Source organism: Lipophrys pholis (assembly GCF_963383615.2).
Source record: "Lipophrys pholis genome assembly, chromosome: 3".
Taxonomy (NCBI): domain Eukaryota; kingdom Metazoa; phylum Chordata; class Actinopteri; order Blenniiformes; family Blenniidae; genus Lipophrys; species Lipophrys pholis.
In genome coordinates, this window is record NC_137627.1 from 7024910 (window position 1) to 7042173 (window position 17264).

A 17264-nucleotide genomic window follows, 5' to 3' on the forward strand; every position below is an offset into this window, starting at 1 on the left:
TTTATTTTTTTAAAAACTGGAAAAAGTGAGGCGTACTAAAACTTTTGACTGGGAATAGTTAACTCCATATTCCAGTTGAGGTTACAGTAAGTATGGTATTGCTTAGTACAGACAGGATTGTGCTTCTGTTGAGCACAAGCGTTTCATATTTACTGACGGAGGTCGATTATTGAGAATTTGTCGCTCCGTGTGTGTGTGTGTGTGTGTGTGTGTGTGTGTGTGTGTGTGTGTGTGTGTCGGAGAAAGAATAATTCACAGTCAGTGTTGGTTAAAACAACAAGCTGTTACAGAGTCACTGAGCTGTGGCAGTTGTAAAACCACAGAGTCTCAGATTTGACACAATTACAGACACACACACACACACACACACACACACACACACACACACACACACACACACAAAACCACACATGCCGACAGCTCAATTCCATTTTTTTTTTCCATGTTTAGGCTGGAACTGGTGGAGAACGCTCACTGGTAACTCGTGCTGGAGTGTCTCTTACCACCTGTTTGAGATCATCGCGTTTCATAACACACGCGGCAGTTTTAATAGGCTTATGTTATTGACCGCACCACAGACAGATATACACAAGCAGATGCACAGATACAGACTCGTTAAAGAGTTATGATACTGTTCAGCACCGGAGAGATAACGTCTTCTGTACCTTCCTGTTATTATTTAATGTGTCTCTCCTCTTTGTCTTTCACTCCATCCTCTTATTTTTAGATCCTTTTTTCTTTCTTGCAGCCCTCCTCCTCTCTTCCTCTATGCATATCACTCCTCCAGAGTGATATGCATAGAGAGGAGGAGGAGGAAGAAGGGGACATCTTAATCGTGTTTGAACCAAATGGTCTATAGAATATAGAGCAAATATTGAATCTTGCCTTTATTGCTCAGGTGTTTCTTTTACCCTGATCCACCAGAGAGACCGTAATAAAAACCATGCAAATACTGTTCAGTGTGACAAATAATAAAATGTTCAGAGAATCACGAGACAGATGAAGTCAACTTGATATCACACATTATTACACAATGATTTAATGAGATGTGGATGTAAGGATGTCAACCAAGTGTATTGGACTATTTCAGTTAAAGTAATATGTTAAGAAAAATGTCTTTATGTTAGATTTAAAAAAAAAAATTCTCCAAATGACGGCAGTCCATGAACCATATGTTGGGAAAATGATTCTGGCAATTCTGTAAAGAAAAAAAAAAAAATCATTCATTTCATTAGGGGAAAATAAAATGATAATAGAGCATGCAGGTTTATAAACCTACCTGCGAGCTTGAACACGTTGTGAGGGACCAGAGTCACGAACCGCAGTGTTGGTTAATGCTAAAGCTTGCAGGTTAGTCACAGAAGTAGAGCAGCAAAGACTTTGGCCTCAATTATTAGATTAACCGAACCCACCTCGTCCTACACAAGCAAAATGCACAAGCGGGAAGTGCTAGAGTGGCTTTCCGACAATAACAACAGCTGCAGGAAAGGACAGAATTAGTGACCGTGTGGTTTCTGTATTTCAGTTAGTTTTTTTGCAAAGGTATTTTGGTGTTTTACATTTCTGTGCTGCATTTCTCCTCCATGCAGGTCTACAGCTGTACAAGTGTTTTTGGAGGGCTTATTTTTTTTTTTAGGGGGGGGGGTCTAACAGGAGGCCGTGGGATTTTTACTGTCTGTACAACAACAGCAGCTGTAGACTGGAGGCTGAATGCTGCTGGATCTTCTTTAAATTATGTCCATCCACCTGTCTCGCATTCATCGTTGAAATATCTCCTGAGTACTTTACAGATGTTGCACATACTCTTAACACAAAGATCCCACAGAGGCGGTCAGACGTTAATGTCACTGAGCTCACATGTGAGCCATTTATCTAAATACTGCATCTCAAGAAACATTTTAGAAAATGTCAAATTTGCTCTGAAATCCTACAATATATCCATTTTACTGTGTACTGAATATATACTGATCTCTCCTGCCCGATCATAGAAAGGTCGACTTGTGCAGTTGATTTGTGTTTCTTTGTGCAAAGTCTATTTGTCTTAGATATGTGTGTTTTCCATAGTATTATCTCAATAAATGATCTCTATTTCCATTTTCATGTTCCTCGAAAGTCATTGCAAAATGTTAATATGTGTGGACTGATAATGTCAACAGATATTAAGGGATTTGATGGTAATTTTGAGATGGTAATGCTTGCCTTCAACAGATATAATGGCTTTTGTTTTACATCTTTTCTCTCCTGCGCAAACCTCATATAAAAATATTTTTGTTGGTGTTACTTGTTGCTTAAATCCATGAGGTATAATCTATTAAAGCTGCAGCAGTTGTGCGTTTCTGTTGTCGTCAGAGCCTTTGATGCCTGTGTTTGTGATTCTTTGGGATGTCTGGATTAGATCAGATTGTTTAGGGTGTTGTACAGACGTTGGTATTATTTGCACGGGGGTTTGTACGAATGTATTTTGTGTTCTCTTCTAACACGATGAACGCCGAGACACGTTTCCCCACGGGAGCTCGTGAGGACACTGGTATCACAATGATGTTGGTCCTGTCAGGGTTATGGTCTTTCTCCTCCCAGCAGGCTGTCTCATGAAAACAACTGACAATAAGCATGAGGCAATACAGTGTTGACTGTGTTAAAAAAGTGCCGCGAGCGCTGCGCTTGGAACCAACACGTGAACAACGCTGGAGCACAACAAGGACGTTTTGATCCCTCCTGGTTTCATCCACGGTTGAGGTCTGGCTCCGGGGTGTTGGAGGGTAAACAGCTTATGGGATGAACTGGCATCACGGAAGCCAGAGAGCGTGCGAGAAGTCAAAGAGATAACGTGGAAACACCAACTATCTCAGCTTCTCCGTTTGACCCGAGGCACCCAGATTCAACCGCAGGTCACATTTTATTTTACCGGCAACCGGATCAAATCCTACGTTTTATTTGAGTTGTGTGGAAAGAGCAAGGCGTCGTGGTTTGCGCTCGCCTCACAGTGAGATAATCCCGGTTCAGTTCTGCACGTGAAGTCCAGCATCTTCCTATGATCCAATAACAGGCGTGTTTAGGCGGATCACCTTTAAGTGTATGTGCGGGGATTTCGGCCTCGCCGTGTTTGCCGCGACATTTGGTCCTCGAGAACACGTTCAGCTGGTATCGGCCCATAACAACCCTGCTTTGCATAAAGATTTCTACGACAGATGAGATGAATGAGCGAGTGACTGAATGGAAACTACTGCTAGAATTGTGGCGACGGTGGTGGAGGCCTCTTATTACCTCATGCAAGTAACTACTGTGGAAGAAAACACATTTTCCAGTGGACTTAAAGAAGAAAAAAAAAGTGCTTGACTCTCTGGTGCGTTCACATCTGTACCTGAAATAGTTAAATCAATGTGACTGGAAGTGGCAACGTGCTCAAATGTTCAGGTTGTGTTGTTTCACAGAATATAATTTCTGACCGAGAAACAGATCCGTGAATCTGTAGACTTATCTGATAAATTCTGAAATATTCCCCATATTATTCAGTCAAGAGTTACTGCATAGTTTTATCCTTTGTTAAATCTGTTATTCTAATTTAAATGCCACTCTCAATTCCAGAGAAGGTTCATTGTGATCAGCTTTCTTTGCCCTGTTACCCAGCATTAGCAGTCCTGCAGTGTGATTCCTTTTCCAAACCCCAGGGTATTTTTTTGTTAGTCTTTCAAAACTTAAGCTTATTTTATGCTCTACCTAGCTGGAGCTTTGCACACAGCTGCAGTCCCCTCATCTCCTGTAATATAAAGTTGTTTAATTGGTCTTGCTTTCATGAGAAAACATTAAATGTGTATTTTGAATCAGGACATAGATGACAATCAGTGACAACATCTTTTCTTGTGGCACAACTCGCCATCTAACCCTAAAACATAATTACGTGATTTTATTCCTGTATCCATATCTCTAGTTGAGACGTCCTTCCTTTTTCATCATGTGTCAGTTTCCATCTTAACTCTGACAACCAAATGAGTCTGTCCTTAATCAATGGAAAACCTTCAACCCAATAAACTAATTTACCCCGTGAAAGAGATTTGAGGTTCAACAAACACACTTTTCAGTTGTTGAATGTTTAACTAGTTGTTTATAGCTATTGTGTTGTTTTGGGGATATTTCACCGTATTTTGCAGCAGAAGATTGTCATTAAAACTGGCTTCACGTTGAGATTGTTGTAAGTTGTTTTGTGAAAGTATAGACATTTTCAACACATATAATCTCAGCCCCAACAAAGAAAAGTTTCAATTTAAAAGTTATTGTGCCACTGTTTTATTGGTCCAGCCCACTCAACATGAGATTGGGCTGTAAAGTATGTGGCCCCTGAACTTAAATACGTTGTACACCCCTACTTTTATAGTAAATCAACCACTTTATAACTCTTTCACCACGGTGGAAAATGTCTATTTTTGATGTGCGTATTTTATTATTTGATTAGCCATGCGATGCATTGTGATAATGGCAGTCTGGGTGAACCAGTGTGATTCGGCGGCTGCACCGAACGTGATATACAGCTTTGTATATATCGCTTGACTGACATAGAGTATAAATCGGGGCTTCCCAGCGTGACCTACAAACCTTTTGAAACTGAAAAATGTGATTTACTGTGACTGTAATGGGGGGGGGAATGAATTATTGCGCAGGCCAGTTCTTGCTTGGACACCTCGTCTCCACATTGAGGAGAAAATGGCAAATGTTTTCCCATCAAAAAAAAAAAAGAAAAAGTCTTAATTGTCCATTCACATTCCTTAACAGCAGGTAGATGGTAAGTTTAGAGGGTAAACTTGTTTACAAATGCAAATCCAGCATGGTGAAACACAGGTACAACAGAATCTGAAATATGGATTTTATTGGGCAATGTTTGTTGTGTGCAGTGAGGTTTTGACACTTGAAGATTTTAACGCATCAAAATTGAAGTGGCATGTAGACCTACACTCTAAAACATCTCAGGAAAGATCCATTTTCTTTCTTATTGCTGCATGAAATCTCAGTTTCGTCTGTTAAAAAAGGCTGACATTGCTGAAGTAAAGTGTTTTAGTTGCAGCTAATTGACCACAAAAGGGAACATTTCTCTCTCTACGGTGCCATTTGCAGGATATTTCATTAAACATATTTAATTTTTGTTGCATGCACTTGTATTTGATTCTATTCCAGAATCACAGGTTCAAATTGCCACTTATTTTAATTCAGTCTAATTGAAGGTATGGCTTCTCATTGCGGGATGACATTTGGTCCTGAAGCCAGAGAGAACCACTGATATAGACGATCTGGAAAATGAACTTCTTTTTTTTTTATTTTTTGGGGAAAATGAACTTCAATACCTAAATCATGATGCAGTTTGATTCAGTGAGGCATACACACTTTAGCATTATACCATAAGATTTCATCCTGGCAGGTCTGTCTGCTGCATATCTGTGGGTTTCCCTTTAACATCCAGTCCTGGGAGAGCACGGCGTTCCCCTGGTGCATTAGCACCGATGGGCACACACACAACCTGAATGAGTCAGAGTTCTCAGGGTAACCACATCCTCCACAGCCTGGCCTCGTTCCCTCCGGTTCCACCTTCCAGTGTCTGTCCCCGGGGCTCCAGCTCCAGCTCTCGCCCTCTCCCCCAGTGCACTCTTGACCAGTGCACCCACAGCAGATGGAGAGCAAAAGAAAACTGTGTCACCACCCGCCATGACTCGCTTATCACCCCTCCCCTTTTCTCTCTCTCGCTCTATCTCTCTATCTCTCTCTCCCCTCCCACTCCCTTCTTCCCTCAGTCCCAGGATTTAGTGCGTCAAACATTGATTTGCCTTTATTTTTAGAGCAGCTGTGCTTGAATATGTGTGCGTACTGTATTGGGTTATGTGTGCGTGTGCACCAGACGCTGCTCCATGCTCCGTCGTGGGCAGTTTGACTGTGTTTGGGTGCATCCCTGTGTGTCTGTGTGTGTGTGTGTGTTTCAGAATGTGTCAGGGCTCCTTTTTCTAAGTTAATCCCTTAAGAAGAGGTGTGGTTCTCTCTCTCTCTCTCTCTCTCTCTCTCTCTCTCTCTCTCTCTCTCTCTCTCTCTCTCTCTCTCTCCCCCCTGTCTGTGTCCTCACTCCGAGCACACTATCATCACATGCTTTCTCGCTCCTCTCATCTCTATCTGGAGCTGTTATTGCCGTGGCCGCTAGTCTGAGGGAGTCCTTGCTCTCAGCTTCTCACCCTTGCATCTTCTCTCATCTGCTGAGGTTGTTGAGTGAGATGAGTTCTTGGGGCGAGATGGGGGAGGCCATCGAACTCAGGTGAGTCAGACACCGAGAATCATGGAGGCATTGTTTTGCTTGTTTCGTGCGGGAAGTAGCTGCAGATGTCCAGCGTGCACGATCCCATTTGGAGGGTTCCCTACATGCCTTTAATACGTATTTTCCCACATGCAAGTGTGATCGTGCACCTGGGTGCATTTTCGCTTCTAACTAGGTCGACTGTTACTGGAGCAATCAGCACCTTGGGCTGCATTCCTCAGCCTCACCTTGTTTTCTGCCCATCAAGTTGACCCTGTTTTCAGCATGGGAGAAATCTGCGAGCTCTGTAGAGGTCACCGAAAAAGATTTCACCACAGCGGCATGTGTTCTTGTGGCGTTATTGGCTGTGGGGGTATTTTCAGTCTGCCACACTGATAATAGGTCTAGTCCAGCCTGTATCCACAGAGCTCATAGTGGCTAATAGCCTTAGCAGATGCATTAGCCCTCATGTCCATATGGAAGAGATTAAACTGCTAAATTGATACAAACGCCCAACTTTTTTTTTTTTTTTTTTTTTCTTGCACAGTGTTCCTGCCTTCATGTGTTTTGTGTGCACACACGTGCAAATCCGAGTGTTTCCCAGCCTTTTTCTGGGTTCAGTGGTCAGGACACTGGTTTGCTTTGCTTTAATGTTCCCTGTTGACGGTGGCACTTCCTCCACTGGGTTCCTCGCTCCCTACGTTTCCTCGCCCTCTTGATTGGATAATTGAGGAGGCCAGCTCTCTTGTGCATAATAGAAAATGAATGAAGCGTACAAGTGAGAATGCTGCAGGCGACAAAGACCTGTGTGATGAGTGAAATGAGGACAAATGGAGAACAGCAGGACAAGAGGCTCAACAGGAGGGTGAAGATGAGAGGCGGGTGTGGGAAACGGAAAGTCTGGCCGGAGGGAGTTAAAGTAGTTGAAGGAAAAGTGAGATTAGATTTATTGTAAGGATAAAAGTAAAATTTGTTGAGAAAATATACTAACTTTAAGAAGTTAGCGTAAACAAGAAGCGTTTAAAAGATAAAAATTAAGAATTTTTCAACAATACTGATGTTAGGGTCAGACTATTCGAGTCCACGGCCCTGAAGGGTCTTTTCATCCTGAACTTGGTTGTCTAAAAAAAAAGTCTTGAGACGGCGAGAAACGTTTACCATTTATCAAGCAAAGATAGCCAAGTGCAATGTTCAAGCGCTGGTCCCCGGAGAAGTGAAACAAAGAAAATGACACATCCTCAGAGCGTCAGACTTTTGATTTCTTCCAGGTTTTGGACAAACCCTCTGATAATAGGCTGGACTTTATGCGATTGATCAATATGGGAAATGACGTCTTGTTGCCAGCCAGAAAAGACGTCCTATCAGTTCACGTGTGAAAATATTCTGTGGATGATCTTTGGTTTTTTTCGGAGAGATCTGTGGCCTTGACTGTATCCTACCGTTTCAGCAGGTTTAATATTTGAATGATTTTGTTTTATTGTCCGATACGAAACAGATGGCGAGACGTTACTCAAGCGTCATGGACAAGGGCACTCTATTCTAGCATTTAGGCCTCAAATAGCATAGTAGCATAATTATTAGTATAAGATTATGGTAATTAGTGGTATAAATGTAATCTTTTTCACTGAAATGCACAAAAAACTTTTAAGCAAAGGCAAGGATGTTTACATCATTGTTAGATTGGAAATTCAGCCAGCGTAGCCATGTTGGATCGATCTACATTCTTCTCTGACACTAGAGTCTTACGTAAAAGCTGCACAATTCAAGCCCAGGGGTGGAGTTGTCAAAACGCTAAGACATTACACCAGCAGCAAAAGATCCTCGGTGCAGGAACTTTTTGTGGGGAGTAGAACTGGGCTCAACTTGTCAGTGGTGTTGATGTTTTGCTGCGTGCGTCGGGAATCGGGCTTCATCCCAAGGTTATTCCTCAAATCTAAGTTCAATTTACAAACTTTATCTCAGAGGTGAGTGTGTGCTGTGCACCCGGTGCCGCCACATCATAAGTGCAGTGCAGACGATAAGCTGTCCTGTGGGCTCTGGTCGAAGGCTGATAGGTGGGACGTACAAAGTGGGAACACGGCACAACAATACAACGCTGGAGCGTATCGACGAGACTGCTCTACTTCACGCCTGGCTGCACCGCATTCGGATTAGCTTCCACCCGCACAAACGATCACACTCTTTGCTGTCACAGTCACAGGAACACGCAGACGTGCAAACTCGAACATGCTTTGATAAACATGAATGCGGCGGCGCTCGGAGATGCACACAGCGACTAGTGCTAGTAAAGCTAGCCTGCTGCTTTAGCCTGCTGTTCCAAGGGCAGAGGGGGATTTGGATATTGTTATGTTAATCTGCCTCTCTTTTGCATCTTGGAACTCATTCAGTCTCGCACACACAAGCAGCCAACCACAGGTACAGACACGTGCAGAAACAGGCTTTTCTGCACAAGTGCATGCAGTTTGTGTCACCAACAGTCAACATCTTTTTCTGATGGAAGACACACACACACACACACACACACACACACACACACACACACACACACACACACACACACACACACACGCACATAATCTTCTCCGGGCTTAACTTGGGTAGATGGGAACCGAAGCAGTGGCAGGAGGGACAGTGACACAGCACTGTGATTACCCTGAGGAAGAGGATAATAGGCGTGTATGTATGTGTGCGTGCGTGCGTTTGTGTGTGTGTCTGTGTGTGTGTGTGTTCCCCGGCGTCTGGGTGACGGTGCGTGCGCACAAGCCCGATTCCCAGCATCTCCAGGGCTTCTCTGTACCTCTGCAAAAGCTGACGCAATGCAATTCAGAGTTTCCCTGCTAAATCCTATTTGCCGGGCAGACTTGGGGAAGCAGATAAAGTTAATTGCAGGATGTTTTCTCAGACTCCCAGCTTTGCAGGGGCTGACCTCCTCATCCCATCGTTCCCCTACATGTTACTTCACTTTTGTTGGCGCTCTATCATCGCTGTTATTTATGTTCTCTTTTCTATTAAGGGTACTGCTCTGGATTGAACTGATGTCAGTGTTATGTGCCTCGAGTCAGTAAAGCACGAAGAGAGGAAACGAGCTGAGAGTTTTGTCTGCATGTTCATTATGAAATGTGTTTGCACATGTGCATTGCATATTCTGTCCATACAAATGTGAGAGACAAATGTGGATACCAGTAAAACTCACTCAGCCATGACAGAGTCAACTTTGAAACTCTGGGCTGCGTCCCAGACTTATCCATCTTCACAGTACCGACAGTTCATTTCCTTTAAAGTGGCTCTCTTAGAGTTTGTAACGTGTCCAAGTTGCAGTAAAGTTCAGTCTTTGACTACAAAGGGATTGCAGACTCACAGTTCATCTATTGGCATTGATCAAACCTCTGGATTTGTGCTCATTATAGTTAATTATTAAGAGTTTTGGGCCAAGTACATGCAGATCTGTAATTAGTGCAATTGCCTAAATCTTTCCATAACCTTGGCATCTACACACCGATTGTTGTGTTAAAAAAATCGGTCTGTTTTGACTTTGCGAGATGTTTAAAAAGACGGATCACACAAAGAGCTCCATTGTAGTGCACGATCTTAACCTTCAGAGCGAGAGTTCAGCTAATCCCCGACAGAGTTGTCGTGGTTGAAAATGTTCTCTCCATTCGCAGCCACACCCGACAGCTGTTTTCACCAAAACATGGAAAAATGTGCGACTCTCTGACAACAGAGTTGCATCATTTTTGTTTTTCTTTTGGGGGGGTTCACATTACTCAAAACATCCCACTCTTCACTGACGACAACACTAAAATGAATAAACGGATAAATTGGTACGGTTATGATTTGGAGAGCAAACATCGGACTGCAGGAATTACCTCGGTGAGCATGAGCAGAAAGTGGAAAAGCTTTGACTTCCAAGTCAAAAATAACAATACATCTGAGGTGCTGTCAAAGTAGTAAACCCTTCCTGGAAAATGGAAAATCTTCGACTTCCTTAAGCACAGTGAAATTCATGCATGTACAAAAGAAACGGTGTTTGCTTAGATATGTGCTCAGGTATGAATCCACTGAAAATAACCAGAATTTAATCAAGTACGGAAGCACCACAATCCACACTTCTTGATCTGGACTATTGTCGATTCGCAGCTACTTGGACAGAAACACTAGCAGACATTGTGCACGTGATTCTGAGTCTATTTGCGTGTATTTCCATTGTGCCTCCTGAAAAAGTAGACACCGTGATCAAGCTGCAAAGTCACAGAGCTTATTTTAAAAAAACACAATCATTTTCATACCATTTCATTTATTTTCTTTTTTATCAAATATATATCAAATATATAATATATCTAATATCAAAATTAACAGTTCACAGCAGTTAACCAGAGATATTTCACCAAACAAACAGTGAATAAGTAACAGCAGATAATCAAGTTGGTGTTAGAAGAAGTACAATTTACCAAATCCCACCCCTTTGCCATAAGTAATTATTTGTCGATCTATCGATCTATCTATCTATCTATCTATCCATCCATCCATCCATCCATCCATCCATCCATCCATCCATCCATCCATCCATCCATCCATCCATCCATCCATCCATCTATCCATCTATCTATCTATCTACATTTGATTACATAAGTAGGTCAACACAAGTGACTTGTCTTCAAGTTTGGTTTTATTCAGTGTTACTGAGGGAGCCAATGTTGGTAGAAGGTTGGATCCCTCATGTGTGTGATCATCACCACCATGATCCAGTCACCCTTTCACTGCAAGAATTCCGGGGCCTCTAATCTGATTATGCAAGATGACCACGCATGCACGCACACACGCACACCTGTGTGCATGCTTACTGTAATTATATATTTGCAGCTTCCTGTAATCGTTCATCTCACCCAGAAAAAAAACTCCCTCAAAGACCTTGTTGCATTAGAGGGTCAGAGGAAGGACAGAGTGTGTTTGTGTGTTTGTGTGTGTGCGTGTGTTTGTGTGTGTTCCAGTGAAAGTCAGTCTAAATGACATGTTTGTTAAACATGTTGACGAGGCGACCTACTACACACACACACACACACACACACACACACACACACACACACACACACACACACACACACACACACACACAAACACACACAGTCGCTCTCTCACCGTCCTCGTCATTCATCTATCTTACAGGGTCGTAGTTCTCAATGAGTATTTCTTATTCTCTGGATTTCAGCCTCAATAACTGAACTAACAACATCACATTTTGGACACGGTGTGTGCGTCACCGGAGATATCAATAAAGGACACAGCTATGGTAGAAGGATAAACCTCTAAAACCAAACATCATCTGACAGGATCAAGGATCATTTAGTTTGTTACTCTTCATTTACAAATATTATAATAACTTGATGTCAACCTCTGAAGATAAAACACGTTTGCTTTATTCTAGAAATGTTAATAAGATCAGTCATTTTTAACCTTTAATTTGCCAAATATGTAGCCTCAGTTTAATCGGAGTGAAATTCGGAGCCAAACTTGTCTGTTAAGATAAAATGGATTATTTGTGAACTTACTGTAGATTTGTTCACGTCAGGAGACCCTTTCCTGAGTCAAATACATTGGAAGTGGACTTTATTGAGTCACTTCCATACTGAAGAGCCTCAATGAATTTACATTTACGATGTATTCTTTTGCTGATGATGGTGAATTTATTGCGGTAGAGGCCTGACACTTTCTAATGAACAAATGCATTTTAGAGCAAGAAAAATTATTCAAGGATGAATTAATATCACGTGTGATAAGTTATGAGCAGTTGAGATGACCATCACATAAAAACTACCACGGATCGTGGAACAGGCCTGAATTTTATTGACTGAGATATATGATCACTTAGATGTTTTACAGTGGGAATCTCGTTTATAGAGCAACGTGAGGCGCGTGTGTGTGTGTGTGCGTGTGTGTGTGTGTGTGTGTGTGTGTGTGTGTGTGTGTGTGTGTGTGTGTGTGTGTGTGTGTGTGTGTGTGTGTGTGTGTGTGTGTGTGTGTGTGTGTGTGTGTGTGTGTGTGTGTGTGTGTGTGTGTGTGTGTAGGAGGTAAACACAATAGATTCCTCAGCTGCCGCCGTCCGTCACTCTGTACAAGCTGCTCTTATGAACAGAGGCGGTCCATCTCTGATGCAGTCCGATCATTTTTGCCTCCTCACTTACAGAAATGCACGCTTCATGAATCGCCCACACAGCAGACTATATACAGCATTCATCCGTGCTCTCACAGAGAACCGCTGCTTTTTGTCTGCGCTCTCTCGGGCCGCAGCACCTCGGGCCGTTTATGTTGTGTGTAGGCCTGCTTTGTGTGTTGTGGATGGAGTCGCAGGAAATAGCGTCGTCTCTACATTTATGCTCGTTTCTCAGCTCTGATCAGACCAGTGAGTTTGGAAACGATGACAACGGCGTTGATTTGTTGTCTTTGTTATCTACAAGGGGACCTTCACCCGTTTCTCTCACCAAATTTCAGGTTATAAATAAATGAGAGTAGAAAAATCATTTCAAAGATACATTTTTCAATGATATCCTAATTTTCTTTTGAGGTTGAAATGAGAGTTTGGTAGTTGATGATGTTAGTTGCTCTCGTGTGCGACTTCTCCACAGAGATAAATGCAATGTTGAAGTTATGTATGCAGAGTTATGTTTTTGTTGAGCGATTTCTTCCAATAAACATGCTTTAGATTAGAATTTTCTGGCCTCGTGTGATGCAGCTCTCTTGTTTGTCTCACACACACACACACACACACACACACACACACACACACACACACACACACACACACACACACACACACACACACACACACACACACACACACACACACACACACACACACAAACATACACACTCACAGACTACTCCAGTGAATAAGGCTATCCTGTCCCGGGTCAGACTACAGTCTAAACACAAATGTCCTGCTTTGTCTTCGCTGGCTCTCTCCTTTATATTTTTCAATCGCACACTCGTGTATACAAAAACACAGACCACCTGTCGCTCTCTTGGTCTGTGAAAGCGGAAGTCTGGCAGTGAGGTTAGGATGATGAGTGTGTGTGTGTGTGTGTGTGTGTGTGTGTGTGTGTGTGTGTGTGTGTGTGTGTGTGTGTGTGTGTGTGTGTGTGTGTGTGTGTGTGTGTGTGTGTGTGTGTGTGTGTGTGTGTGTGTGTGTGTGTGTGTGTGTGAAGGCATGCTACCATGCATCTTTGTCGTATTTTGTTACTCCAGTCGTCCAAAAAAACAGCTGTTTATGTTTGTGATAGTGTTTCATGAGAAATATCACATATTATTCTATTTTGTCACCCCGACGCAGTACAATAAAGACATTGGACTCGGTGTAGCTGTGGGAGAGTGAAGCTTTGGTGTGTTTCTTCCACTCTGACTTTGAATTTACTGAGTCACATTGAAAACTTTGGCAAATCACATCATCTTTTCAGCGGCACAGCCAAACACATTGAAATTTCCTGAACACTGTGTTCACATAAATTGACGGGATTAGTGACAACTAAGCCAAGACGAACCCCCCCCCCCCCCCCCCCCCCACCCCCCACCCCCACTCCCCACTCCCCACTCCCCACTCCCCACTCCCCACCCCCCTTTCCCCCCACCCCCGCCTCCGTCACAGCAAACACACACGCTTACAGGCACACACAGTTGGACAGACAGTCCACCCCTCACTGCTCACTCCTCGTTTCTCTGGAGCTGCAGACATATGACTTACCGTAATGTGAGGTGGCAGTGACTCATTGTGCGTGTGTGTGCGCGCGTGTGTGCGTGCGTGTGTGTGTGTGTGTGTGTGTGTGTGTGTGTGTGTGCAGCATCACCCCATTCTCACCCACCCTCCGCCTCCTCCGCCTCCTCCGCCTGCCTCGTCTCCAGTGTGTTTAGTGAGCATCTGGTTGTGAAGACGTGTGAGGGAGGAGCTTGTCCCGTTTTGCCAAAAAAACCTCTGAGCTGCTGTTAAACACGGAACATCTGGATCAGGGAGGGGCATGGTGTGTGTGTTTGTGTGTGTGTGTGTGTGTGTGTTTAGGTACATGCGCGTGAAAGAAAGGCAATGGGCCAAAGATATCAATCAGACTCACATCTGGCAGGCCCAGCGTGCAGCTGGACACACATATAGCTTTAACACAGATTACACAGTGAATGCAGAAGACACACATGCATGCACACACACAGGTAGTGAAAAGGTAAAACATGGATATTGCTTGTATTAAAAAAAAATCACACCCACACTGCTAATAGCTCCCAATGATCCACCAACTGAAACACAAGCTGCACATTTTTTTTTTTTAACAAATTTTATGAGCCTGTCTGCGTAGGCATGTGTTTGACACTAAGTTTCATCCCTGTGAAACCCATTCCCTCATATTCAGACCAGCTTGTGTAGCCGTCGTTAAGATCTGGAGTGTAGGCCGCAGAGAGGATGAAGAATAAGGATAAGCGATGAAGAGAGGTCAGCCCAGGTGAACGAATTTAAATATCTGCGACATAACATCACACGAGCACAACTGCTCCCTCTTGCCACCTCCTCCGCAGCAATACATTCCAGATGGTCGCGAGCTGGAATTCTGGATGTGGAACAACTATGTGTTTTTTTGGCCTCCCGTTTGTGTAGTCTGCACTCTAAGCGCTTATGAGTTTTTGTGTGGCTTTATGACCAGAGCGGGACTTTATTTGCACAGTTGATTTATAGATTGATTTTCATGCTTTGCATCCGGGCCGTCCTGCCAGCTCACCCCGACTGTCTGCCCTTCGCCTCTTTCCCATCGTGCAGATGGTTCTTGTTGTGCAGGGGGAGGTCACAGCCATGCAAGGCCCCTTGCACGCTTGGTTATGTCTCCACCCTGAAGTGTCTCTCCATCAGAAGAGTGTTTACTACCAGATTGCTTCATTTCACACCGCGCTGCCTATCGAGACGAGGACTACCAACTTGTTTCCACCTGTACTTTCAGTGTACTCTGGCCTGGGTTACCGTTTTTCAAGCAGACATGATGTGTGGGTATGTTCCTCTCCTTGATCTGGTACTTAACTCTGTATGAGGACAGCGGGCAAGACAGAGAGCACCTCTGTGGTGGAGGATTGTGATGGTTGGGGCCTTTCTGTGTGGAGTTTGCAATTCTTTTCTGTCTTATAGTGGTTTTTTTTCTCTAGGTCGTCCAGCTTCCTTACGCAACCCAAAGTTACGTGTATTTGTTAATTGTTGACTAAACCAGGATTCTGATCATTAGTCAACCACCACAAACCTTGTGTAAAGGCGTAGCGAGTGGATGGATGTGCGTCAGGTGAGAAGAAAGACGCCATGTTGAATTCTTTTATGCGATCAGGTTTGTTCGGTTGTGGGTCACCGCAGCAAATACCACCCCGGACGTGAACGTCCACTGATCAAACATAGGAAGGTTTGCTTTTTCACACTTGAAGAACAAGTCACCTCCAGGGCAAAGCACCAGATGCTCTGAGACGTCCTAACTTTTATCTATCAGCCCCTCAGGAAAATTGGAAACGGTCAGATCCTGCAAATCAAACCTCAGGAGCAGAATATTCCCCGGTTCTACTGATTTCATCTTATTCATATCAACGGGATACCTTCAGAGAAGACTGTGTGTATCGCTCAAATTCACGCTCATGTTTCACGCTCTCTTAAAGATGAAGTGACCAACGTTTGGTGGCGTATTTAACTCGACACAATTATACCGTAGACGACACTAATTATAACATACTGATCCCATGACATTAAACACTCCGACAAAGTGCGAGTAAGAAAACCCAGGATTTGTACTTTTGGCATCGACTGGTTGAAGTTAGAACCAGAAACTACTGTATGACACGTCTGTGCCCTTTCTGTCAGTGCTTTATCTCTAAAAGCCAACATGTCTGTCCCTTGATGGAGGTTCATTTACACTTTTCACCATGTATAAAAACCTCACGGTCATCTACGTCTTTGTGAGTTGGCAGAAAAATACGACCACAGGTCTGGGATTCTAGTTCCACTCGTCTGGTAAAGTAACTGTTACTGGGCAGCAAATATTGTTAGCTTTGGACTCGGAACCGTTTTCCTCCCACTTCCACTCTTTGTGCACGGCTGAGCTGCCTCTCTTTCTCCTGGCTGCAGCATCGTCTTTCATGTTCCCGCACAGTTTCTGCCGCTGATACCGCCAACGTGCCACCTCACGTATCGATCCAGATGTTCACTTAGTTTTCACCATTTTGCATTAAATGTGAAATCTTTGAAGTGAATTGTTTTCCTCTATCAATCGACAATGGATGAATGTTTGGACAGTCACACCACATTTATTTATTCCTTCACATGTTTTCTTTATGTGTGCACTTGTTCCAATACTGGATTCAAATCGGAAAGACAATGAACATCGCATCCATCATGCCGTGTTCCTCCTATTGTGACTGTAACCTGTGGCCAGTTGGCTAAATCAGCTCTGACGTTCGTATTATGATCACTTCTATGTTAATTCATTTCTTCGGTGGGATATAAGGGAGCAAGTGAAGAGTGTTACAAGCTGGTAAAAAATAAAAACGAGCGTAAAGCTTTGAGTGAGTCTAAACATCTGAAACCGCAGCTGTTGTGGGATGTTTCTGTCCTGCAGTGGCCAGTATCTTTAAAGAATTGTCCGCAGCCTTTAAACCGTCCCGACAGACCCACTTCATATTTCCACTGGAGTCAAATACACCAGATATACTGACGAAGCAGAAGGTCTTTCATTTTTATCTTGATTAGAATAACTGTTATCCAGACTGCCAAAAGTTGGTAGAGAAACAAACCAAAACAAAAATGTAATTATAAAGATCTTTCCTCTGAAGTGGCTGATTTAATCAGGTTTAATTAGATTTTGCTCATGAACGAATGTCTGTGAAACACTTTTTACAGCCTGCTTCTATCGCAACGTTTACAAAAGAGGTAGTTTTAAAAACACAGTTGAGTTTCTTGAAGTTCATATAATGGTGAGAGGATAAAGAAATTAAGCTGACAAAA

The 17264-nt window shown here is 43.2% G+C and overlaps 1 protein-coding gene across 2 annotated transcripts in view; it reads left to right on the plus strand.

The window, feature by feature from the left end:
- Window positions 1–17264, plus strand: part of numbl (NUMB like endocytic adaptor protein) — a 61903-nt gene that overhangs the window by 25372 nt on the left and 19267 nt on the right. Inside the window, exon 1 of one of the 2 annotated variants that reach the window (XM_080460385.1) lies at window positions 6180–6286. The exons of the other annotated variant lie outside the window; for it this stretch is intronic. Within the exon in view, the coding sequence (XP_080316511.1) occupies window positions 6246–6286 (41 nt within the window). The 5' untranslated portion in view covers window positions 6180–6245. Of the gene's footprint in view, window positions 1–6179; window positions 6287–17264 lie in introns of those variants that run through there. 2 annotated transcript variants of the gene reach the window in all.